This window comes from Alexandromys fortis, unplaced genomic scaffold (assembly GCF_014885135.2).
Source record: "Alexandromys fortis isolate MF-2015 unplaced genomic scaffold, M_Fortis_MF-2015_v1.1 scaffold_12, whole genome shotgun sequence".
Lineage (NCBI taxonomy): Eukaryota > Metazoa > Chordata > Mammalia > Rodentia > Cricetidae > Alexandromys > Alexandromys fortis.
Genome location: NW_026067937.1, coordinates 5,806,097 through 5,826,597, shown reverse-complemented (window position 1 = coordinate 5,826,597; position 20,501 = coordinate 5,806,097). Strand labels below are relative to the sequence as shown.

The 20,501-nt window shown below is 39.5% G+C and overlaps 1 protein-coding gene across 3 annotated transcripts in view; it reads right to left on the bottom strand.

The window, feature by feature from the left end:
- The window catches only part of Caprin1 (cell cycle associated protein 1), a 34,646-nt gene extending 14,550 nt beyond the window's left edge, over nt 1-20,096 (bottom strand). Inside the window, exons 1-7 of one of the 3 annotated variants that reach the window (XM_050146943.1) lie at nt 19,930-20,096; nt 19,212-19,421; nt 6,603-6,665; nt 6,410-6,496; nt 3,428-3,666; nt 3,257-3,339; nt 1,916-2,053 (exon numbers count right to left, since the gene is read on the bottom strand). In XM_050146943.1, coding sequence (XP_050002900.1) covers nt 1,916-2,053; nt 3,257-3,339; nt 3,428-3,666; nt 6,410-6,496; nt 6,603-6,665; nt 19,212-19,421 — 820 coding nt within the window. In that variant the 5' untranslated portion in view covers nt 19,930-20,096. Of the gene's footprint in view, nt 1-1,915; nt 2,054-3,256; nt 3,340-3,427; nt 3,667-6,409; nt 6,497-6,602; nt 6,666-10,448; nt 10,515-19,211; nt 19,608-19,929 lie in introns of those variants that run through there. The other 2 variants (XM_050146944.1, XM_050146942.1) reach the window with 2 other exon arrangements.
- Nucleotides 20,097-20,501: the final 405 nt, after the last annotated feature.

Genomic DNA, 20,501 nt, shown 5'->3' with positions numbered 1-20,501 from the left:
ATGAAAGAGCAATTTAAATTATTTATACGTATATGGATGTTTTTGTCTGCCATGTGTTGTCTATAGTCCACACAAAGGCCAGACAAGGATGGAAGATCCCCTAAACTGGAGTTATAGACAGTTGTGAGCATCCTCTGGATGTTTAGAATCAAACCCTGAGCCGGGCAGTGGTAGCACAGAGGCAGGCAGATGTCTGTGAGTTCGAGGCCAGCCTGGTTTACAAGAGCTAGTTCCAGGACAGGCTCCAAAGCCACAGAGAAACTCTGTCTCAAAAAATAAAAATAAAAAAAAAATTCAAACCCTGGTTCTTGCAGAAGCAGTCAGTGTTCTTAACTAGGGAGACATCTCTTCCCCACCCCCACCCCCACTTTATGCTTAATTTCACTATGAATCTAAAACTGCTCTTAAGAAAAACCAAGTCTGGGGCTGGAGAGATGGCTCAGAGGTTAAGAGCACTAACTGCTCTTCCGGAGGTCCTGAGTTCAATTCCCAGCAACCACATTATGGCTCACAACCATATGTAATGAGGTCTGGTGCCCTCTTCTGGCCTGCAGGCATACATGGAGACTGAACACTGTGTACATAATAAATAAATCTTAAAAAAAAAAAAAAAAGAAAAAACAAAGTCTGTAAATGATAACCAAAAAAAGATGAAAATTTGTTTCAACATATTCAGTTCCACTTAAAATCTAATCTAAAGTAATACGTTACCATCAGATAATCAAGGAATCTGAATATATTAGTGGTAAGTTATTATTATACCTTTTGTTTAATAGTTTCTTTACATTATTCCAGGATGAATTACATTAACAATAGCTTCTAGGGTGAACATAAAGAAAAATAAAAACCTTCTAGTTTGGGCCTGGAGTAACATGACATACACACACCTGGAGACAGGGTCTCACTATGTAGCTCTGGCTATCTTGAAACTCACTTTATAGACTAGGTTTGCCTTGTACTCACAGAGATCCACCTGCCTCAAAGCATGCCCAGTTTGGTGCACACCTTTAAATCCTACACTCTGAGACAAAGGCAGGCAGATATATAGGAATTCCAGACCAGTATAAGTTATAGATTAAGACTATCTGAAGAAAAAAAAACAGTAATAAAATTTATTAATAAAAGCAGAAAAACTTAACATCACAAAAAGCCTGTCTTGCTGAGTAGTGGTGGCACACACTTTTAATCCAGCATTCAAGAGACAGAGCAAAGCGGATCTCTTTAAGTTCAAGCCAATCTGGTATACAAAGTGAGTTCCAGGGCAGTCAAAGCTACACAGAGAAACCCTGTCTCAAAAAACCAAAAGACAAATCTATCTCACTACCCATATTCCACCAATAAGCAGTCTTCCCCTTAAGGCTTGACCTAACAGCACAACCTAAATAGAAACCTGGAATATTTAGCAATTTACCACAATTTAGATAGCTGGTGTTCAAGTACGTTTTTACCGTAAGCAATCAAATTCTAAACTCATGTTTTGAAATAGCCCCAAAATTTTACAGTAGCTAACTGTATTCAATTTTACTCATCAATTTAAGAATGTCCATCAAAGTACTCAGATTATCTAGTCACACTAGTGTTGCATTAAGATGATAAATAGGAACTGCAAAGAATCCCTTGCTGTTAAGTTTACAGACCAGGACCATAGTCTACACTCTCTCCCCACCTAAAAAAAATTCACATTATCATAGTTTATGTCGTTACGTGATCAAAGCCTATAAGACAAATGATAGGCACTGAATACTTCAGATTATTAACATATCTTTCCATACTTCAAGTGCACTTTAAGATTTTATATATATATATATACATACATACATATATATATAATAACTAAACACACACACCATTATCAAAGGAAACGGAAAGGCAGGTCAGGACCAAAACTAAAGCTCCTATCTTCCCAAGTACTCACCAGCTTCAGCTACCTGGTCTTCCACTGTAGGTGCTGAGGCTGCCTCTTCCTCCTCACACAGCCCATTCTGATGGCTGTGAGTGCTGTCAAAGTAGCTTGACTGAAACACTCGCTCAACAATTTCCTTTAGTGCTTTATCTGGGAAAAAAAAAAATGATGTAATATGAATTACAATGTTGCAGTCTGACAATAAACAGATTTGAAAATTCTATAAAATAGAAGTAAAATTAATCAACTGTTAGTAAAACACACAAATACATAAATTACAGCATAGTAGGAAGGAAATAGAACCTACTCACAATATTACAAATCAAGTAAAGAAGGAATAAAGCTAAGATTATTGATTCATTCAATAAGCATCTCTGTTGCACATGCTGTGTTAGGCATGCGCTTGGCACTGAAGAAATGACTTGGAGATTAAGAGTACTTACTTGTTGCTCTTGCAGAGGACCTACACTCAAACAGGGGTTGGCTCACCAACATCTGAATGTCAAATCTAAGAGATCTGACACTCTCTTATAACCACCTCAGAAAACTGCACTCACAAGCATACTCATACAGACACATACTCACACAATAACTAAAAATAAATCTCTTATTTTTATCATTTATTGGATGAAAGCATTTCAAGACAAGGTTTCTTCATGTAGCCCTGGTTGTCCTGGAACTTGCTTTGTAGACCAGGCTGGCCATAAACTCACAGAAATTTGCCTGCCTCTACCTCCTAAATGCTAGGATTGAAGGTGTAAGACACCATATCCAGTGCACACTAATCTTATAACCTAATGGAAGGGGTTATCAAAATATAAAAATGACAAAATTACATGATATAAAATAACAGATTAGTCCTAGTCAGGGTGAGACTACCAAACTTTCCTTGCATAATCAAGCAAGAGCTAACATAGAAGTTAAATATATATGAGGGAAGTATTTCATGGCAGAAGCAAAGCCATTCACACAAATCTTGCCCAAAGAAAGGTATCAAATACAAGAAATAAAGGATATCACTGAGGCATGGTTAAAAAAAAAAAAAATTTAAAAAAATTAAAAAAAAAATCTAAATTGTTACTCATACTCTTACAAAATGTCTTCAATATTGCTGGGCGATGGTGGTGCACACCTTTAATCCCAGCACTTGGGAGGTAGAGGCAGGCAGATCTCTGGGAGTTCGAGGCCAGCCTGGTCTACAAGTGCTAGTTCCAGGACAGGAACCAATAGCTACAGAGAAACTCTGTCTCGAAAAACCAAAAAAAAAAAAAAAAAAAAAAGTCTTCAATATTAACTAGAAAAGGAATTTTAAAGACTCCTAGCTACAAAATCAGAATTATCTGAAATACTTACAGGTTGTTCCACATACAGGCTTTTCTTTCCCTTCCAGCAAGTCCCACAAGTGAATGGAGGCATGTTCATATTGCTCATTTAACCTTGTAAATAACAAAAAACACATTAACTACCGTCCAACTGTCAATTAGAGCAGTATCTCTGAGATTCTATTACCAGATACCACCATACCTTAAACTCATGTCCCGCTCGGGGTCTACTAACTTGTAGAACTCATCTAATAATGACAGTTCTTCTTCAGACAATATTGGCACTCCATTCAAACCTTGTTTCAGATCAGTTCTGACTTCATCATCTCCCAGTTTATCCAGTACGTACTGTAACTCAAGAACAGTTTTTAAGCGCTTCTGCTCTGCTTCTTCTCTCATAAGCTGCTCCCGACGTGCAGTCTTCTTTATGGTTTTCTGAATCTGCCAAAGAACATTAACATGAGACATCAGAATTTCAACTTGGTACCGTCTACTAACTTGCAAGAACAAGCCAAAAATCTACCAATTCCTCCTTGCTGTATTGTATCATCAACAATCACTGATGATATCAGAAAGGAGTTTCAGTATTTGAAAGACAGTAAACAAAACTCAGTCTTTATGAATTGAAAAAAAATACTGACAGAAAAAAGGATCGTATAAATTAGGTAAAGTATGAAGTATTTTTTTCTCAGTTCCCCCGTCCTTCCTTTGAAGGGCTGAAAGGAGGACAAATATTTCTCTCCTTTTTTTTTTAAATTTATTTATTATTATGTATACAGTATTCTGCCTGCAGGCCAGAAGAGGGCACCAGATCTCATTACAGATGGCTGTGAGCCACCATATGGTTGTTGGGAATTGAACTCAGGACCTCTGGGAGAGCAGCCAGTGCTCTTAACTGCTGAGCCACCTCCCCACCCCTATTTCTCTCCTTCTTTATCATGCTTAGCATCAGTTTAGAAGAGAAAGGTAATTTTTTTTCCAAGAGATATGGTACTATTTTTCTTTACACTTTTCCACCACCTCAAGCTTCGCTAGAATAAACTGACATAGGAAAAAACAAAATAGACATATATACACTTATTAGGGGATTGCAGAGTTGTCTTGGGGTCAAAAAACACTGTCTGTTCTTCTAGTGGACCCAGATTCAATTTCCAGAACCCACAGGGCAGATTACAACCATCTCTCACTCCAGTTCCAGGGGATCTAAACCCTCTTCTGGTTCTACAAAGATACTGCATACATGTGGTACAGACACATATATAAGCAAAACATCCATAAAAGATTTTATAACCCATAAAAAAATTATAACTTAAAGAGAATGAAGGAATAATGAAAATTGAAATAACAAGATAGTTTATATTGGCACGAGAAGAAATAAATGGTATCAAAGCAATAAATGAAAAGTAATCACACAGTATACATGTATAAAAAGTGATAAGATGTTAAGTTAGCATGGGTAAGTAAGCTTACAAGGTGAAAATGTCTACTGAAATAGATGAGTTTTTCAATACTGGGAGCAGTTTAAATGAGGAAGGTCTTTCATAGGTAGCTGGAAGCAGAAAACAGAAAGAGAAGTAGTGGGGGAACACCTTAAAGAAATAACTGTCCATATGTGCGTATTTATGTACACACATGTGTAAACCCACACACATACACACATAGAACAGGAAGAACTCAGTCATCTTTTCTGAGATGTTATCTTTTTTTTTTTTTTTTTTAAGACAAAGTCTCCCCCTGGCCTGACACTCACTTAGGAGGATAGGCTGGCTGGATAGCTGTCCCCTGGGATCTATCTGTCTTTACTTCCTAGTGCTAAAATTACAAGCAAGTGCCACCATGCCTAGCCTGTAAATGGGTTCTTGGGATCTAACTCAGGTCCTCACTTTTCAGAACTCAGATCCTAGCCCAAAGATTTCTTTTATAATAATTGTAATAAAATATAAGCTCAAGTAGTGAAGGTGTGAGCAAGAAAAGATAGATTAAAGCTAGGCTAATGCTACTCTGTAGATACAAAAGAGTCTAATATTTGTAAATATGTAGATTAAATGCATAGCATCTTTTTAAAAATAAACTATATTTAGAAAAGGTCAGAGAAAAAAATTGTTTGTCTATCTTAAAGTTCTAACCTAAACAAGCACAAATATCTTTCACTTGGTTATTATGGTTGCTGTGTAACTGCCATACCCTGTACTAACATACTGGAAATTTTAGTAAAGGTCTAAATTCAAGCACTGAGAAGTAGAGTCTTTGATGATTACTTTGGTCCAAAGGGCACCACTCTGATGAACTGATAAATGTTGCTATGGAAAAGGCTGTGGAAATAGAATCACACTCTTCTTTCCTCTTCTGTCTTGTTACACAATTCTAAGAAAGGTCTTACTAGATGCCAATATCTTGCAAGGTCTTGGACTTTCAGTCAAACTGAGAATATATATTTTTATTATGTACAGATTGCACAATCTTTGCTATTCTATAAAAAGGCTCTGTAGTGGTTTGAGTAAGAATGGCCCCCATAGGCTCGTGTATTTGAATGCTAACTCATCAGGGAGCGGCACTATTTGAGAAGGATTAGGTGGTGTGACCTTACTGAAGGGGGGAACTTTGAGGTTTCAAAAGCCCAAACCAGACCCAATTCTCTATCTCCCTCTATGAATCCAAATGTAGAACTCTCAAGATTCTTCTCTAGCACCATGTCTGCCTGTGTACTGCCATGATAATAATGGGCTAGACTCCTGTAACTGAAAGTTGCCTTAACCATAGTGTCTCTTACAGCAGAACAGTGACTAAGACTGGCACAAAGAAAGGCACTAGTTCAAAATTCAATTACTGTCAGCCAGTAACATGTATTTAGGGAAAACTTGCCCTTCTGTTGGAGCAAGGGTTGATTAAGAGCAGTAAATGTATATATCAGTCTATCACATTCCTTAAGAACTGGTGAAATAAATATGCATAAAATTAAAGGAATTTATGGAAAAATATTTTTATACTAGCTGAGATCTCACATAATTTGTTTATCCTATCTTTAACACAGTCCTTTTCAAGAAGTGTTCTCAGTTATACAGAATTGGCAATTATATAGGCTATAGTTGAATCCAGACTCTACAGCTTGCAGTAGTGAAGGGATTAACCCCAAAAGATAAAGTTAATGGAAACTTTAATATTTTACACATTATCTTTTACTTACATCCTGACTTAGTGCCATGAAACTCCTCTGTAATTCCTTTGCAAATTCCAAATTATTTGTAACTTCCTGGTACTTAGATACAGCATCCTAAAATGACAAAAAAAATCCATTTTCAGTAGAACAGAACTATAAAATTTTCTTTTAAAATAATGAACACTGAGCCTTCATTGAAGTAAAACATTAACATCTTTACCAGCTGATCTTGATTGAGCCTTTCCCCTTTGTTCATTCGTTCCTGATAATCATCAAGCTTTCCCTGCATAAAAAGAGGAATAAATTTTATCAGTTTAACCATGTCAAAATGAGAAAACCTAATCGATATTCAAAGTGTACTTCAAATTTTGTCTCAATTTTCAGCTATACTCCAGCTTAAGTAATACATTCATCTAGCTAAAGTTTAATAGCAAAGTAAGAAATAAACTGAATCACAGACATCAAATACAAGAATGTAAACCCAAAAATACTGCTTATTTTAGTACTAAAAAACAAATGTCATAAGCCAGACATGACTGAGCATCATGGTAGTTAAGATACTCTTCTACCCAACTGTACATACTGAACATATAATCTACACTTCTATGCTTCATCCTTCCTTCATCCATCCTTCAAAGCATTCATGCAAATAAATGGCATAAAGTGAATTCATTCAGGAAAATAGTGTATTTGTTCTATTTAACCTTAATTAGCATGAAGCTACCATTTCACCTAGTCGATACACTGTAACCACTTCACTGCTTCTATGCAACTGAATAGGGTTTCAAAAATCCTGTGGCTTGAAATAATCTTTTTTTGTAAAAAAAGAAACCTTAGCCAGGCACAGTGTCACATGTCTTTAATCCTACAACTTGGGAAGTAGGTAGATCTCTGAGGCCATCTGGTCTACACAATCAGTTCTAGGACAGCCAGAGCTACATAAAGAGACCCTATCTGGGAAAAAAAAAAAAAAAAAAGAAAGAAAGAAAGAAAACCCAAAAGGTTTCCCAGGCTTTAACGACTCCTCCTCACAGAAGACTCAGACAATGAAACAGTGGTCAGGAAGTCAAACTCTACTGTTAAAAACTAGAGGATAAAAAAACAAACAGAAATAAAGAAACCACAGTTCTTTGATCAAAAATTCCTTAAGTTATCAAATTTAAAAAAATTATATTAGTAAAACAAACAAAGTCACTGTAATAGTTTCTTCTTAGCATTACATAGGTTATTCTGTAACTGTTAACACTTTCTAATATAAAAGTACCCCTGGGACTAGCTATTTTATCAGCATATGTAACACATAATCACTGCTAAGACATAGAATTGAATCACCACGCAAAGATGAGCTAGAAAGGAATTCTGTTCACTATTTCATACAACCAAATCTCTACAATGAAAAGACTTTGTTGTTCTAAGTCAGTAAGTCCTAAAATGTAACCCTCAAAACTAGCAACATCATCCAGGGAAACTTTTAGAAATATAAAAATCTTCGTACCAACCTCCATGTTGGGGTCCAACAATCTGCATTTTATCATGCTCTCTGTGACTCTGTACACAGCTAAGTTTAAGATCCATATAGGTCAAACACAGAGTAATTCCCCTGTTAAAAGTATGTCCAGTAGAGCCCAGAAATTTTAATTTATGAAAACAAGTTGCTTAAAGGTTCAACTATAAATAATTCAGAAAATTGAATGGTTTGGTTTTTAGACCAACTATAATCTAACCCAGCAACCACTGTGTAAGAAAAATTATCCATTCATGGTCTGAATACTTGTTAAGATTTGCATGTGAAATTCCTCCCCCAAAGCATACACCATGGTCCCAGAGCAGGAGTATCCCAAGACAAGACTTTTGGAAGTGACTAGATGAGTAGTAATTAATCCTCACCAATGAATACTAGTCTGTTGATAGGTTTACAACCTGACGGGTAATAGAAACTTGCTAAGAGTCTTGTCCCCAGCCCCTTCCTCTTTTCTGTTTTGCAGCTACCATAGCAGCTTTATTCCAGGTTGTGTTCCTCATTTAGATGAAGACAGACCGAAACTGTGAGCCAAAGTAAACCTGTCTTCCTTTGATTTTTTTCATGTATTTCATCATAACCACAGAAAGCTTACTCACATTGAATTACCACCACCTTTTACTGAAAAATAGTGCTTCTGTTAAATCTTAGTCAGAAACTAAGACCCCAGAAGTTAAAAGTGGTGTATAATTTAATTCAGTAATGACCTTGTACTAGACAGAAAGCCTCAACAGTCTACTGTTATATTACAAAACAGTTTGCCACACTAGTAAAGTTAAACTGCTAAGTAGCTTTTGGTGAAGGAAAGTGATGCCATTACTCCACTGCCCAACACCACCAGTGAGTGGTACCTTAAAGATAAGATAGCTTTCAAACAACTAGAGACAAATGATACTATCTTAAGAGCTTTTGCTCTTATTTTTTACTTCCAATTCAAATTAAGTTCAACTAGAAATTTATGCATTTGGGTTTAAATTCCACATTATAAATTAGGTTAATAAATTTAGGCTATACTAGCAAGTAAAACATAAAATAAACAAAGGGGCAAAGATAAAGGGCAACAGATTTGTTCTTCCCCACTTCCAGACCATGGCCATCTAACAGAGTGATTAAAAACTACTCATCCTAAGCACAAAACGTTGTAAGCCTTTCTCCCCTGCAAAATGGAGCTCTACTCACAGCATAAAGAGGTATCTTTATTAGAAAGCCTATCATAATATTAATTAACACTAATCTGTCCTTCATGTCTTCAAACACCAATTGTGAAATTCAAGTTAGGGTTTCTTCTTCAACTACTACATATAGTGAACTGTATTAAAATTTTTCATTTATAGTACCATATGAGGAAGACAAAAACCAGGGCATTTCCCAAAATGACAAATCTTTTAAGAGAAGGCATGCAGTAGAAGTATGACTAGATTCAAAGGTCAAAGACTTTAACCAGATGTTAGAGAAATAACTGTACCAAGTGCTATTCTGGCCCATTCTAACTCCAGTTTCTTTGTTCTTTCAAGAGTCAGCAGTACTACATGAAATTCTAACTATGAGATAGAAGTAAAATAACATGTCATAATAAATCCCAGAAAAATCATGTGCACCTCAACAGCCCATCGTTTAGGTCACTACATTTCATTTCTGCCTCTGCCTATACTGCTGCTTCCTTTTTCCGACCTGCGATTATGAGGAGTAGCAGTGAATCTTAAGCTTCCATCCTTCCCAGAGTTCTGTATTGCCTTCAAAGTCCCTTTACTGACATAGGCTTCTAAAAGCAATACAGAAAGGTTGGTATCTGTGACAGATGTACTCCCAAACATTACTATTATAGCCAACAATTCCAACTAAAGAAACCATCTTTAATTTTTTAAATGTCTGTTTTATGTGTATGAGTGTTTATATGCATGTAAGTATGTGCACCATATGTATACCTGGTGCAGTGAGGTCAGAAGAGGGACTTAGACCCCTGGGAGCTAGTACAACAGAATTACAAATGGTAGGTCATAAGCAAGAGCAACACATGCTCTTAACTGCTGAGCCACCCCACAGAAAACATTTTTAATTATGCATTTTCAAAGAAATCCAAATGTGAAACTCCAAAAATACTAAAATTATTCAGCTGTAACTAGTCCCAGGAAGACAACACCTGAAAAACTGTGCTACCCAGGAAAAAGCCAGTAACTCCTGTTCTTAACTAATGAAGACTCTAACCTGAGACAGATAAAAGTGAAGCCTAAAATAAAAAAAAAAAAAGCACCTAGCTATATTTTATGTTCCCAAGTCAAATAAATCTAGTACTTTAACACCCATAAATCCAGACACAGAAAGCCAGAGATTTCTCTTTCCCTCAACTTCATTAGTGATTTCTCCAGATACTATTTCAAGTTACTAAGGCCTCCATTCCCCAAGTCATCACCTAGAGAAATGCCACTTCTGTCTAAACAATGGGCAGCTACTTCCTAGTCACTCTCCACTGAGAATTAGTAGCTGGTAAAATTCGTAAAAGCAGCAAAAATTGTCAGTTTTTCAGAGAATAGTGGTGAAAACACGTACAACTCAGAAGATCTGTAACAGTTCTCTTCAAATGCTGAAGGCCTGTTCATGTAGCATTAGTCTGCCCTAAACAAAAAAGTATTAAGAGTGTAAGAGGAAGGTATTTCTCGGTATTTATTAGATGTTATCTAATCTCATTCTATTTTTTTCAAACAGGTTATATATACAAAAGTTTTATTTCACAATTTAAAAAGATAATCCTGCAAAACCCTTACTCACTGTCCATGCAGAAATGGAAGCAACTGACCCTGGTAAGAAAAAGAAAATTTAGTCAGAGTTCCAACACCATCTACTTTGATCACACTCTTACAAAATCTGAAGCTGGGCTAGAGATGAAGCACACTGAAGCTTAGTGTGCTTTTGCCTGGTATGTCAAAGGCCGAGTTCCATCCTCAGTACACCACCTAAAAGTCAAAAGCTGAAAGTTGAAAAATATAAATGATCACAAGGTTTTGGTTTTTGTTATTTTGTTGATTCTTTTTTAGTACTTAGAACTATTTGCTGTTTGGTTTAACAAAGTTATTCAAAAAGGTGAATCTACACAATTGAAAAACACAGTAGTAGGCTGGCCTCAAACGCAAAGATCCATCCTTGTGCTGGGACTAAAGGTGTGCACTATTTGTCATAGCCAGAACCTGGAAACAACCTAAATGCCCCTGAACCGAAGAATGGATAAGGGAAATGTGGTACACTTACACAATGGAGTACTACACAGCAGATGACAGCTTGAATTTTGCAAGAAAATGGATAGAGCTAGAAAACATTATTTTGAGTGAGGTAAAACAGACACAGAAAGACAACTATCACATGTACTCACTCACTCTAGGTGGTTTTTAAACATAAAGCAAAGAAAACCACCCCATAAACCACAATTCTAGAGACCGTAGACAACAATGCGAACACAAAGAGAGACTACAAGTCACAATCCTAGAGAACCTAGACAACAAAGAGGACACTAAGAAAGACATGCATTGATCTAATCTACATGGGAAGTAGAAAAAGACAAGATCTCCTGAGTAAAATGGGAACATGGGGACCTTGGTGGAGGATTGAAAGGAAGAGGGGAGCAGAGGAAAATATAGAGCTCAATAAAAATAAATAAAAAATAAATAAAGGCGCATACCACCACCATGTGTCAATTTTTTTAATTTCTATGTTGGAATAAGAACACATAAAGAATGCATTGTCTAGTAATTCACAATGGTTCTCATGCAAGGAATTACCCTTGACCTCTATACTACAACTATTGACAAAATCCTGCTTACATTACCAGAAATTTCTATTTGTTCTACTTGTCTTCATCAATTCTGCCCACCTGAAAATAAAAATACAAGCTCACTTTAAAAAAAGAAAGCCAGGCAGTGGTAATCCTAGCACTCAGGAGGCAAAGTGCAGGCAGATCTCTGTGAGTTCAAGACCAGCTTTGTCTACAAGAATTAGTTCTAGGACAGCTAGGGCTATTACAGAAACCGTCACAAAAAAACAAAAAAGTATGAGAGAGTGTGTTTAAGGGTTTTGTTGATGATGATGCAAACATTTCTAGGTAATGACTTCGCCAAAGTGAAACAATCCTATTTATATTTAGCACTATTATGTGTTAGGGCAGAACAGCAGAATGATTTACTAATAATCTTTACCTCCAACAAGGCAACCACCAACTTCAAAAAAAAACTTCAGGTGGCTGGGCAGTGGTGGCACACACCTTTAATCCCAGTTCTTGAGAGGGATAGGCAAGCAGATCTTGTGAGCTAGAAGACCAGCCTGTCTACAGAGCGAGTTCTAAGACAGACAGATGTACACAGAGAAAACCTGTCTCAAAAAAAAAAAAAAAACCTAGAGCAATATACAAAGGTCTGAAGTAACAAAGCTAAGGGAAACAGACTTCTTTAGCAAACTGATCAACAATTACACCTTACCCCTTCCTCAGGAATTATGAATTTCTAAAAACTGATTTATTTTTATTTTGTATTCATTGGTGTTTTGCCAGCAAGTTTGTTTGTATGAGAATGTCAGAGCCCCTGGAATTGGAATTACAAACAGGTGTGATCTGCCACATGGGTGCTGGGAATTGAGCCTAGGTCCTCTGGAAAAACAGTCAGTGCTCTTAACCCTAATCTAATTCTCCCTCCTACCCAAGGAATTATGAATTTAACGCTATTCAGGAAAGTCTTCTTTCTCCCATACTTTTCTACACTTGCTGTATAAAGAGCACTGGCATAGCTGGTGGGAGAAGGCAAACTGAAGCCAGGTAATTCTGGGCTGAATTTTGTTTTTTTAACTCCTCTCACTCCTTAACTGCATGCACATTATGTTGTGGAGGACATATACTAAGAGACACTAGGTGCTCAGAATCTAAGAACTAAGATGAAGTTGTATCTGCTCCTCAAATTTTCCTGGTTTACAACATCTCAAGATTGAGACTGGCAAATATATATATATATACCCAAGCCTACCAAGATAAAAAAACACTTAAAATTTTTTAAGAGTTTAATTTCAACTGGGCATGTGGAACATACCTGTTATCTCTAGCACTTGAAAAGCAGAGGCGCAGGAGGAGCCAAGAGTTCAAGGTCATCCTTCTTCATTGCAAATTTGAGGCCAGCCTTGACTATATTAAATCATTTACAAAGATCTGGCAAAATGGATGAGTCAGTAAAGGCACATACCACCAAATCTGATGACCTGAGTTCCATTCACAGGATCTACATAGGAAAGAAAACCACCCCCCAAAGTTTTCTGATTTCCACAAGCACACTGTGTCATGTGTGCTCTAGAGTATGCGTGTATACACATACAAATAAACTCAGTTTAAAATTTTTGAGGTTAGATTCAATAATAACAATGTCCCAATACGCAACAATGGGGTTCAGCACCCCATTACAAGGACAATTTACAGAGCTCAGCAATGTAACATTAATTAAGGTCTAACAACAAAGTTATTTTCTTGCATACTATACTTTTCATCTTTGGAATTATTGTTTTTTGAGACAAAGGCCTATGCAGCCCTGCCTCTGCCCCAAAAATGCTAGTATTAAAGGCATGTGCCACTACATCAAACTGCATGTTGGCTTTTAAAAAATAACTAGGGACTAGAGAAATGGCTCAGCAGTTAAGAAAGCCTCCTCCTCTTACAGGACTCAGATACGGTTCCCACTGCCCACACAACAATTCACAACCACATAAACACACAAATACACTCAAGCATAAACATTAAAGCTACAAAAAGAATCCCAGCATAATTCATATTGGCTGTGAAAACTGCCAGAGACAACATTAAGATAGACACACCAGCTCAGTGGTGCACACCTTTAATCAAAGCACTTGGGAGTTGAAAACAGATCTCTCTGAGGATAGCCTGGTCTACATAGCAAGTTCCTGATCTACAGAGCAGGTTCTAGGACAGTGCTATCCTATCTCAAAAGGGGGACGAAGGCATTGAAGAGGTGGTTCAACGGTTAAGAGCACTTGTTACTATTGAGAAAGGTAAGGTTCCATTCCCAGCACCCACATGGTACATCACAACCAGCTGTAATTCCATTTCCTCAGCAGGTTCTATATAAACATGGTACATTTAAAAACATTTAGGAAAGCATTCATATACACAAAATAAACTTTAAAATGTTTTAAAGAATTTGAAGCAAAAGGGTTTATTTAGTTCTCCAGGATAATTACCATGAACAATTAGGTTGAACATCATTATGAATTCTAACTATCTCAATGAATTTAATGATAGTAAATCACATTCAGACCTGAATCATTCTATAGAAGCGTTTCTATTTGCTTTTCCATAAAATGAATTGGCTTCAATTCTAAGGTGGCTTTAAGCTCTAAAAATGTTTAAGGTTCTGGAACAACATGGTAATAAAATTAAAGTCAATCAGTCATGACAAAATGCTTTAACCAACTAAATATTTCACTAATCTGAAAATGAGACAGTGCTAATCTTTCATCTAGTTCTCAAAATAAATTTAACAATTGTTTACTTAAAATTTAACAAATTACATATTTTTTTATTTCACCTTTTCAAGACAGGGTCTCTCATATACTTCTGGCTGTCCTGGAAGTCAATATATAGACCAGGCTGGCCTCAGCTCCACAATTTATATTCTTAATCTATATATAACCAAAATGTATTCTTATTCACGTAAGTATCCTGAAGTAAAATACTTCGGCCAAGTAATCTATCATTTTTACAACACTCATGATTCTGTTCTCACTCAAGAAAAGAACCATGGTGGGGGGAGGTAGATGGCACATGAAAGAGCTAAGAACCAATTACACATCATAACTTTCCCCCTTGGCAAGATGAATTTAAAACCTTGTGTGGTGGTTTAATCCCAGTACTCAGGAAGCAGGGGCAAGTAGTTCTCTAAGCTCCAGGACAGCCTGATCTAAACAGCAAATTCCAGGACAACCAGAGTTAAAGACCCTATCTCAAAAAATAAGCTTGCTCCCAAATTAAGCATTATAGCTTTTTTTCTAAGAACACAAAATCAAGTAACTTTAGCCTCTGCATTGCAGATGACTAGATCTTGCAAATCAATGAAGAAGCTAATTCACCAGAAATCTGAAAATTACATTCTCCCAGGAAAAAATTTTTATCTATATAAGTTTAAAGAATGAGTATCTGTCAAAACAGCATACAACTCTGCACAACAGATGCATCAAAGATTCTAAGGGACACTGCAGATCTAGAAAAGTTAGTCTTCTTTTTTATCATTATTTTGTTTTCTCAAGACAGGGTTTCTCTGTAGCTTTGGAACCTGTCCTTTGGTCGCTTTGTAGACCAGGTTGGCCTCAAACTTGAACTCTGCCTCCCAAGTACGGGGATTAAAGGCATGCATGCACCACCACCGCCCAGCTTAGTTTCACTATTTTTAATGAACAATATTAGCTATAAAGATATAACATGCATAAAGCAGTGGTTCTCAACCTTCCTAAAGCTGCAACCCTTTAGTACAGTTCCTCATGTGTGGTGACCCCACAACCATAAACTATTTCCACTGCCACTTCATAACTGTAATTTTGCTACTATTAGGAGCTGTAATGTAAATGTCTGTTTCCCAAGGATCTTATGTGACCCCCTCAGAAGGGCCATCCAACAGCCTCCCAGAGGTTGTGACTCTCAGATTGAGGAGTACTGCTTTAGAGAATGGTGTAAAAATATACTTTTGCTTATCAATTTTGTTTACAAATCATTTTTGAAAGCAAAAGAATGCTAACTTTTCACCTAGCAGAATTGCCAGTTGTTTGAAATGCCATCTATAAAAACATCCCTCACATCCAAACTCATTACATCTTTTTTTTTTAAAAAAAAGACAGGGTTTCTCTGTAGCTTTGGAGCCTGTCCTAGAGCTAGCTCCTGTAGACCAAGCTGGACTTGAACTCAGAGATCAGCCTGCCTCTGCCGAGTGCTGGGATTAAAGGTGTGTGTCACCACCGCCTGGCCAAAACTGATTACATCTTAAGCTATCAGATGAGTGTCTCTTAAAATTCAGACTTTGTTTCCAAATATCTTATATAGTCTAAGACCCAGTTCTTTACTAAAAGGAAACTAGGTAGTAAGTCCTTCAACTCAGTAGTTGTACTTTGTTTAAATCAAATTTCTAAGGTTTTTTCTTTTGCATTTGATTCTCTATATTATAAACGTACTTTTATTGTTCTACATTGATATACTTATTAGTCCAAACTTTAAAAATGACTAAGACATTTATTTATTAGGCTGAATTACATAATATTTCACCAATGGTAAGCATTCTCACTGGACAGAGAATAACTTTCCTCTGATGGCAGAAATTAATGAAATGAACAAAAAATTTACTTTTCTTAAATGAAGTAAAATTGTATCAGGTCTCAGGTTTAAACTGATACTACATTATCTACTGGTAACTTTTGTTAAGATACCTTCTTGGTCTAGCAGGTTGTAGTATGAATAGATAAGAAATAAATATAAATTGCTAAATTAAAAAATATAGCTATTGCATTAGTTTCTAAAGACATATTAAAACAGATTCATAGAGTAAACCCTACTTTAGATCCATTACAAATTACAAATGCTCAATCCTGCCAGGCACTTGGGAAGCAGAAGCAAGTCAATCTCTATGAGTTTGAGGCCATCCTAAGGGGCAAGTTTCAAGAGAGTTAGGGCTACACAGAGAAGATCCATCTCCAAAAAACAAACAAAACAAAAAACCCACAGTCATTGAAAAGCTCTCAAAGGACAAATCATCAAGTAATAAAAATTAAAGTAAAAACCAGATGTGTTTATGTTAGTACAAAATCCAATGCCTCCAATGCCTTAAGCATCTGTGGCCATTAAAGACACATCAATAGTCTAATGAGTAGCTCAGCCTGTGGATTATAATCTTTTCACTGATATTTAGCAAACGAAATACTGAGAACAAAAAAAAAACTGATAAAAAATATTTTTATGTAATTTAATTGTTTGTTAAATCATTAGGTTATCTGAGTCTATAATATCTTTAACAATAATTACATTACTTTTTTGAGGCAGCATTTTGAGACAGCCCTTGGCTGTCCTGTAATTCACTCTGTAGACCAGGATGGGTCTGCCTGCCTCTGTTTCCTGAGTGCTGGGATTACAGGCATGCACCACCACTGTTCAGGTGATAGCAGCATTTCTCTGGTGGAAAGAATTCAAATATTTACACCTAAACATAGCTGGCCAGTCATGGTCCAAGCCTTCACAGGCCCTTTAATCAAGATTTCTGTGTCTTGTTTATCAAATCCCCTTAAACACCTAGTAAATACAATGACTGCTACTCACCACTGTTTTATGGTTTTGTTTATTTTTCAAGACAGGGTTTCTCTGTGTTCCAGCCCTAGCTGTCCCTAGAACTAACTCTGTTGACCAGGATGGCCTTGAACTCAGAGTTCCTACCTACCTCTTCTGGTGCCACCACCAACCAGGAGATCTCATTACAGATGGTTGTGAGCCACCATGTGGTGCTGAGAATTGCACTGTGAACCTCTGAAGAGCAGTCAATGCCCTTAACCTCTGAGCCATCTCTTCAGCCCCTCAGCACTGTTTTTTAATGAACATATTTAAAGATTTTACAGCCACTAACAGCTATACTTAAGAATATTACAACATTGAAGTTCATGTTGGTTTCTATACTAGAAGGCCAAAACTCCCCCAAAATTGCATCAGCATTTTTGCTTACTGCATTAAGAAACTTTAAGATACCTAGACTCAGTTTCACACAGGGTGGCAAAAACTCACATAGCAATTATAAAAAAATGCTGGCATACAATTGCATATTTGAATGTAGCTTATGATGCTTTCACTATTTTAATACATTTTCCAATTACTAAGAAAACACCTGTATAACAAAATAATTCTCAGAAGAGCTTGAGATCTCAAATTAATGTATATTCTCAATTTCAAATAAAGTCTGGGAAACTAAATGTTTTAAAAAGTAACAATCTTCAACACTGAGACAGAAAAGTAGCAATGGGGAATGTACTAAAAAGGAAAAGTCAGCAGATAAGTTATCAAGCTAAGACATAAAATGTCATTTTTTTTTCCAACTTCCTACAGCTCAGATTTAAGCCAATATTCCTTTTTCAATCCTACCCTGTGAATGACTAAATAAAAATCTTCACTGGAATTTTTCAAAATTGAAAATGTCCTGAAGATGGGCAGACACAAGGTATCAAAGTTACATTTTACCTACGGTAAAAGGCCAAGTTATAACAGTCCCAGGGGTAATTACCTCGGTTTTTACTGTACTACCCATCTGCTTGTCCTTTTCCACTACTTTTCTTAAGATAGAAATTCACTTCTACCGAGACCCTTCAAATCAACTGTGTTGGTATACAGTCCTGCACTAAAAGCATAAAACAAAACACTGACTTAAGTAATCTCACCGTGTGGCCCAGAATGTCTAAATATTAAAGCCAAAAACTGAGTGGGTGTGGCTCGTTTTTTTTGGGGGGGGGGGAGGCTAGGCGGGGCGGCTGCTAGGTCTCTGCCCTCCCCCTCTGCTTTCGCTTTGTGCTCACAATGCAGCTCCTGTACAGCGTTTCCCTCTCCCGCAGCCGCCGCCATGTTAGATACTCCATGTGCCCAGAGACCCAGAGGCAGTCTACTCCAGTCTAATCTAGATCCACCCTAGAAGGCTTTGCAATCGAAGATGGGCCCCCGGCCCCTTTAATATGCTGCAGCAGCAACAAAATTAGTTAAAATTAAAAGTCGCTGCAAAAAAAGGAAAAAAAAAAACACCTCGTGACTAGGCTGAGCGTAAGGTTCGGAGCACCCAGACAATCTAAACAAAGGGGGAAATGTAGGGAGCCCATCAGAAGAGGGTGGGGGTACCCAAGCGAAGCCCGGCTCGAAACGGGCCTGCAACCCTAGTTCAGGGCTGACACACATCTCTCCCTGGGAAGAGGGGCCAGAGCCATTCCACCAGCCTCGATTCGTGTTAAGGGGCAAACGCCACTGCTACAGGGCATGGGCCTCTCAAGTCCACGAGGCGATCGGCTGACCAGGCACTCGGTTTCTTCCCCGTGGCCTCCGCCGGATGGCCCGGCAAGGGGCCCCACCACCAAGGCAGCCCGTTACCGGGAGGTAAGGCCCGACGCGGCGTGATGTGAGTAACCGAGGCCTAGAGGCAGCGCCGCGTTCGGGTCAGGTGACAGACACCTCCCCGAGGCGCCCGTTTTCTGGGCACCAAACTCCGTCCACCGCGGAGACAGGCGTGCAGGGGCCACAAGACCTCCCTCTCCGTTATCTCCTCGCACCTTTTTTTTCTCCAGGTTCCGAAGTTTCTTGTCGATCACCCCGAGAATCTGCTTCATGGCTTCGGTCTGGACCGCGCCGGTGCCGGTTGCCGGATGCTGAGAAGCCGGCGCAGCTGCCCCGGCCGCCGCCTCACTCCCGGAGGACCCGGACGGCGGCGGCGGTCCCGACGACTTGCTGCCGCTTCCGCTGTGGCTGGTGGCCGAGGGCATCTTTAGACCGAGAAGAGAGGAGAAAAAAGCGGGAGGGAAGGACAAGAGCAGCGAGTCAGGAGACGGACGGGGCGAGACGCGGGACAAAACGCGCAGCGGGCGGGCGGGAGGCTGCGCGCGTGGTGGGGGAGGGGGAGGCGCGCGCCGCCGGCAGGAAGGGGCCCGCGGGCACGCGCGCGACCCGCCAGCGGGGCGCCCGGACGCCCGCCCCTCCCCCCTGCCCGCTCGCCCCGGGGCACCGAGCTCGCGCCGGAGGCGGGGCCTGGCACGGTCGCCGCCAACTGCCAGGGCAACGGTCCCCATCGGGTCGGGCGGCGCCCGTTGCCTGGCGAGAGCGAGAGGGCAGAGGTCAGGGCCAGGGGTGGAGGAGGGCACTGGAGTGAGCGGGGTGGGGGTGGGGAGGGCAGGAGCGAACCCCCGCCACTCGCGCCGCCCCGAAGGGAAAAAGGACACTCGGGCGCAGCGGCCCCTCTTCCCCTTCGGCGCCTTGGTCCGGGATGGCGCTCACCGTGCGCGCGCGGAGCTGCTGGACGTCTGGAGTGGGCAGCCGACTGGGGCAAGGGTGGCGCTGCGTTGCGAGCAGAGGCGTGCGCTCCGTGGGCGCAGACCGCTTCACCCTGTCCCCGCTGCACTGAGCTGCTCCTAGTGGGACAAGAGCCGGCGCGGGAGGGACTTAGCCAGGCAGCGCTCGGAGGGGGGGGGGCGGGGGCCTTCAAGCCGCTAGGGCTGCCCGACGTGAACGCCTGTCAGAAAAGATCGCCGGACTGCGTCCCCGCCTGCCCGGAACCTCTGCGCCGGGGTCCTGCTGCTCTGCAGATCTGGACAGTACCCCCACAGAGGCCACTGATGCCGTGATTTGTGTTTTTGAGTGGACTCTATGCTGGGGTCCTTCAGGCAATATCACTTGACACCCAAACGGGGACAATAGGTGTCAGGCAGCAGGCTCCGGAGCCGGGGATTGCCCCTTGCAGAGCCCTTATTTGGGGGTGGTGGGGTGTTGGGGGGGAGGCAAAGGTTTGTGAAAGTAAGGGGTGCGTGGGGTGGGTGGTGCATTCCCAGCTTCCAGAATTCCATCTATAT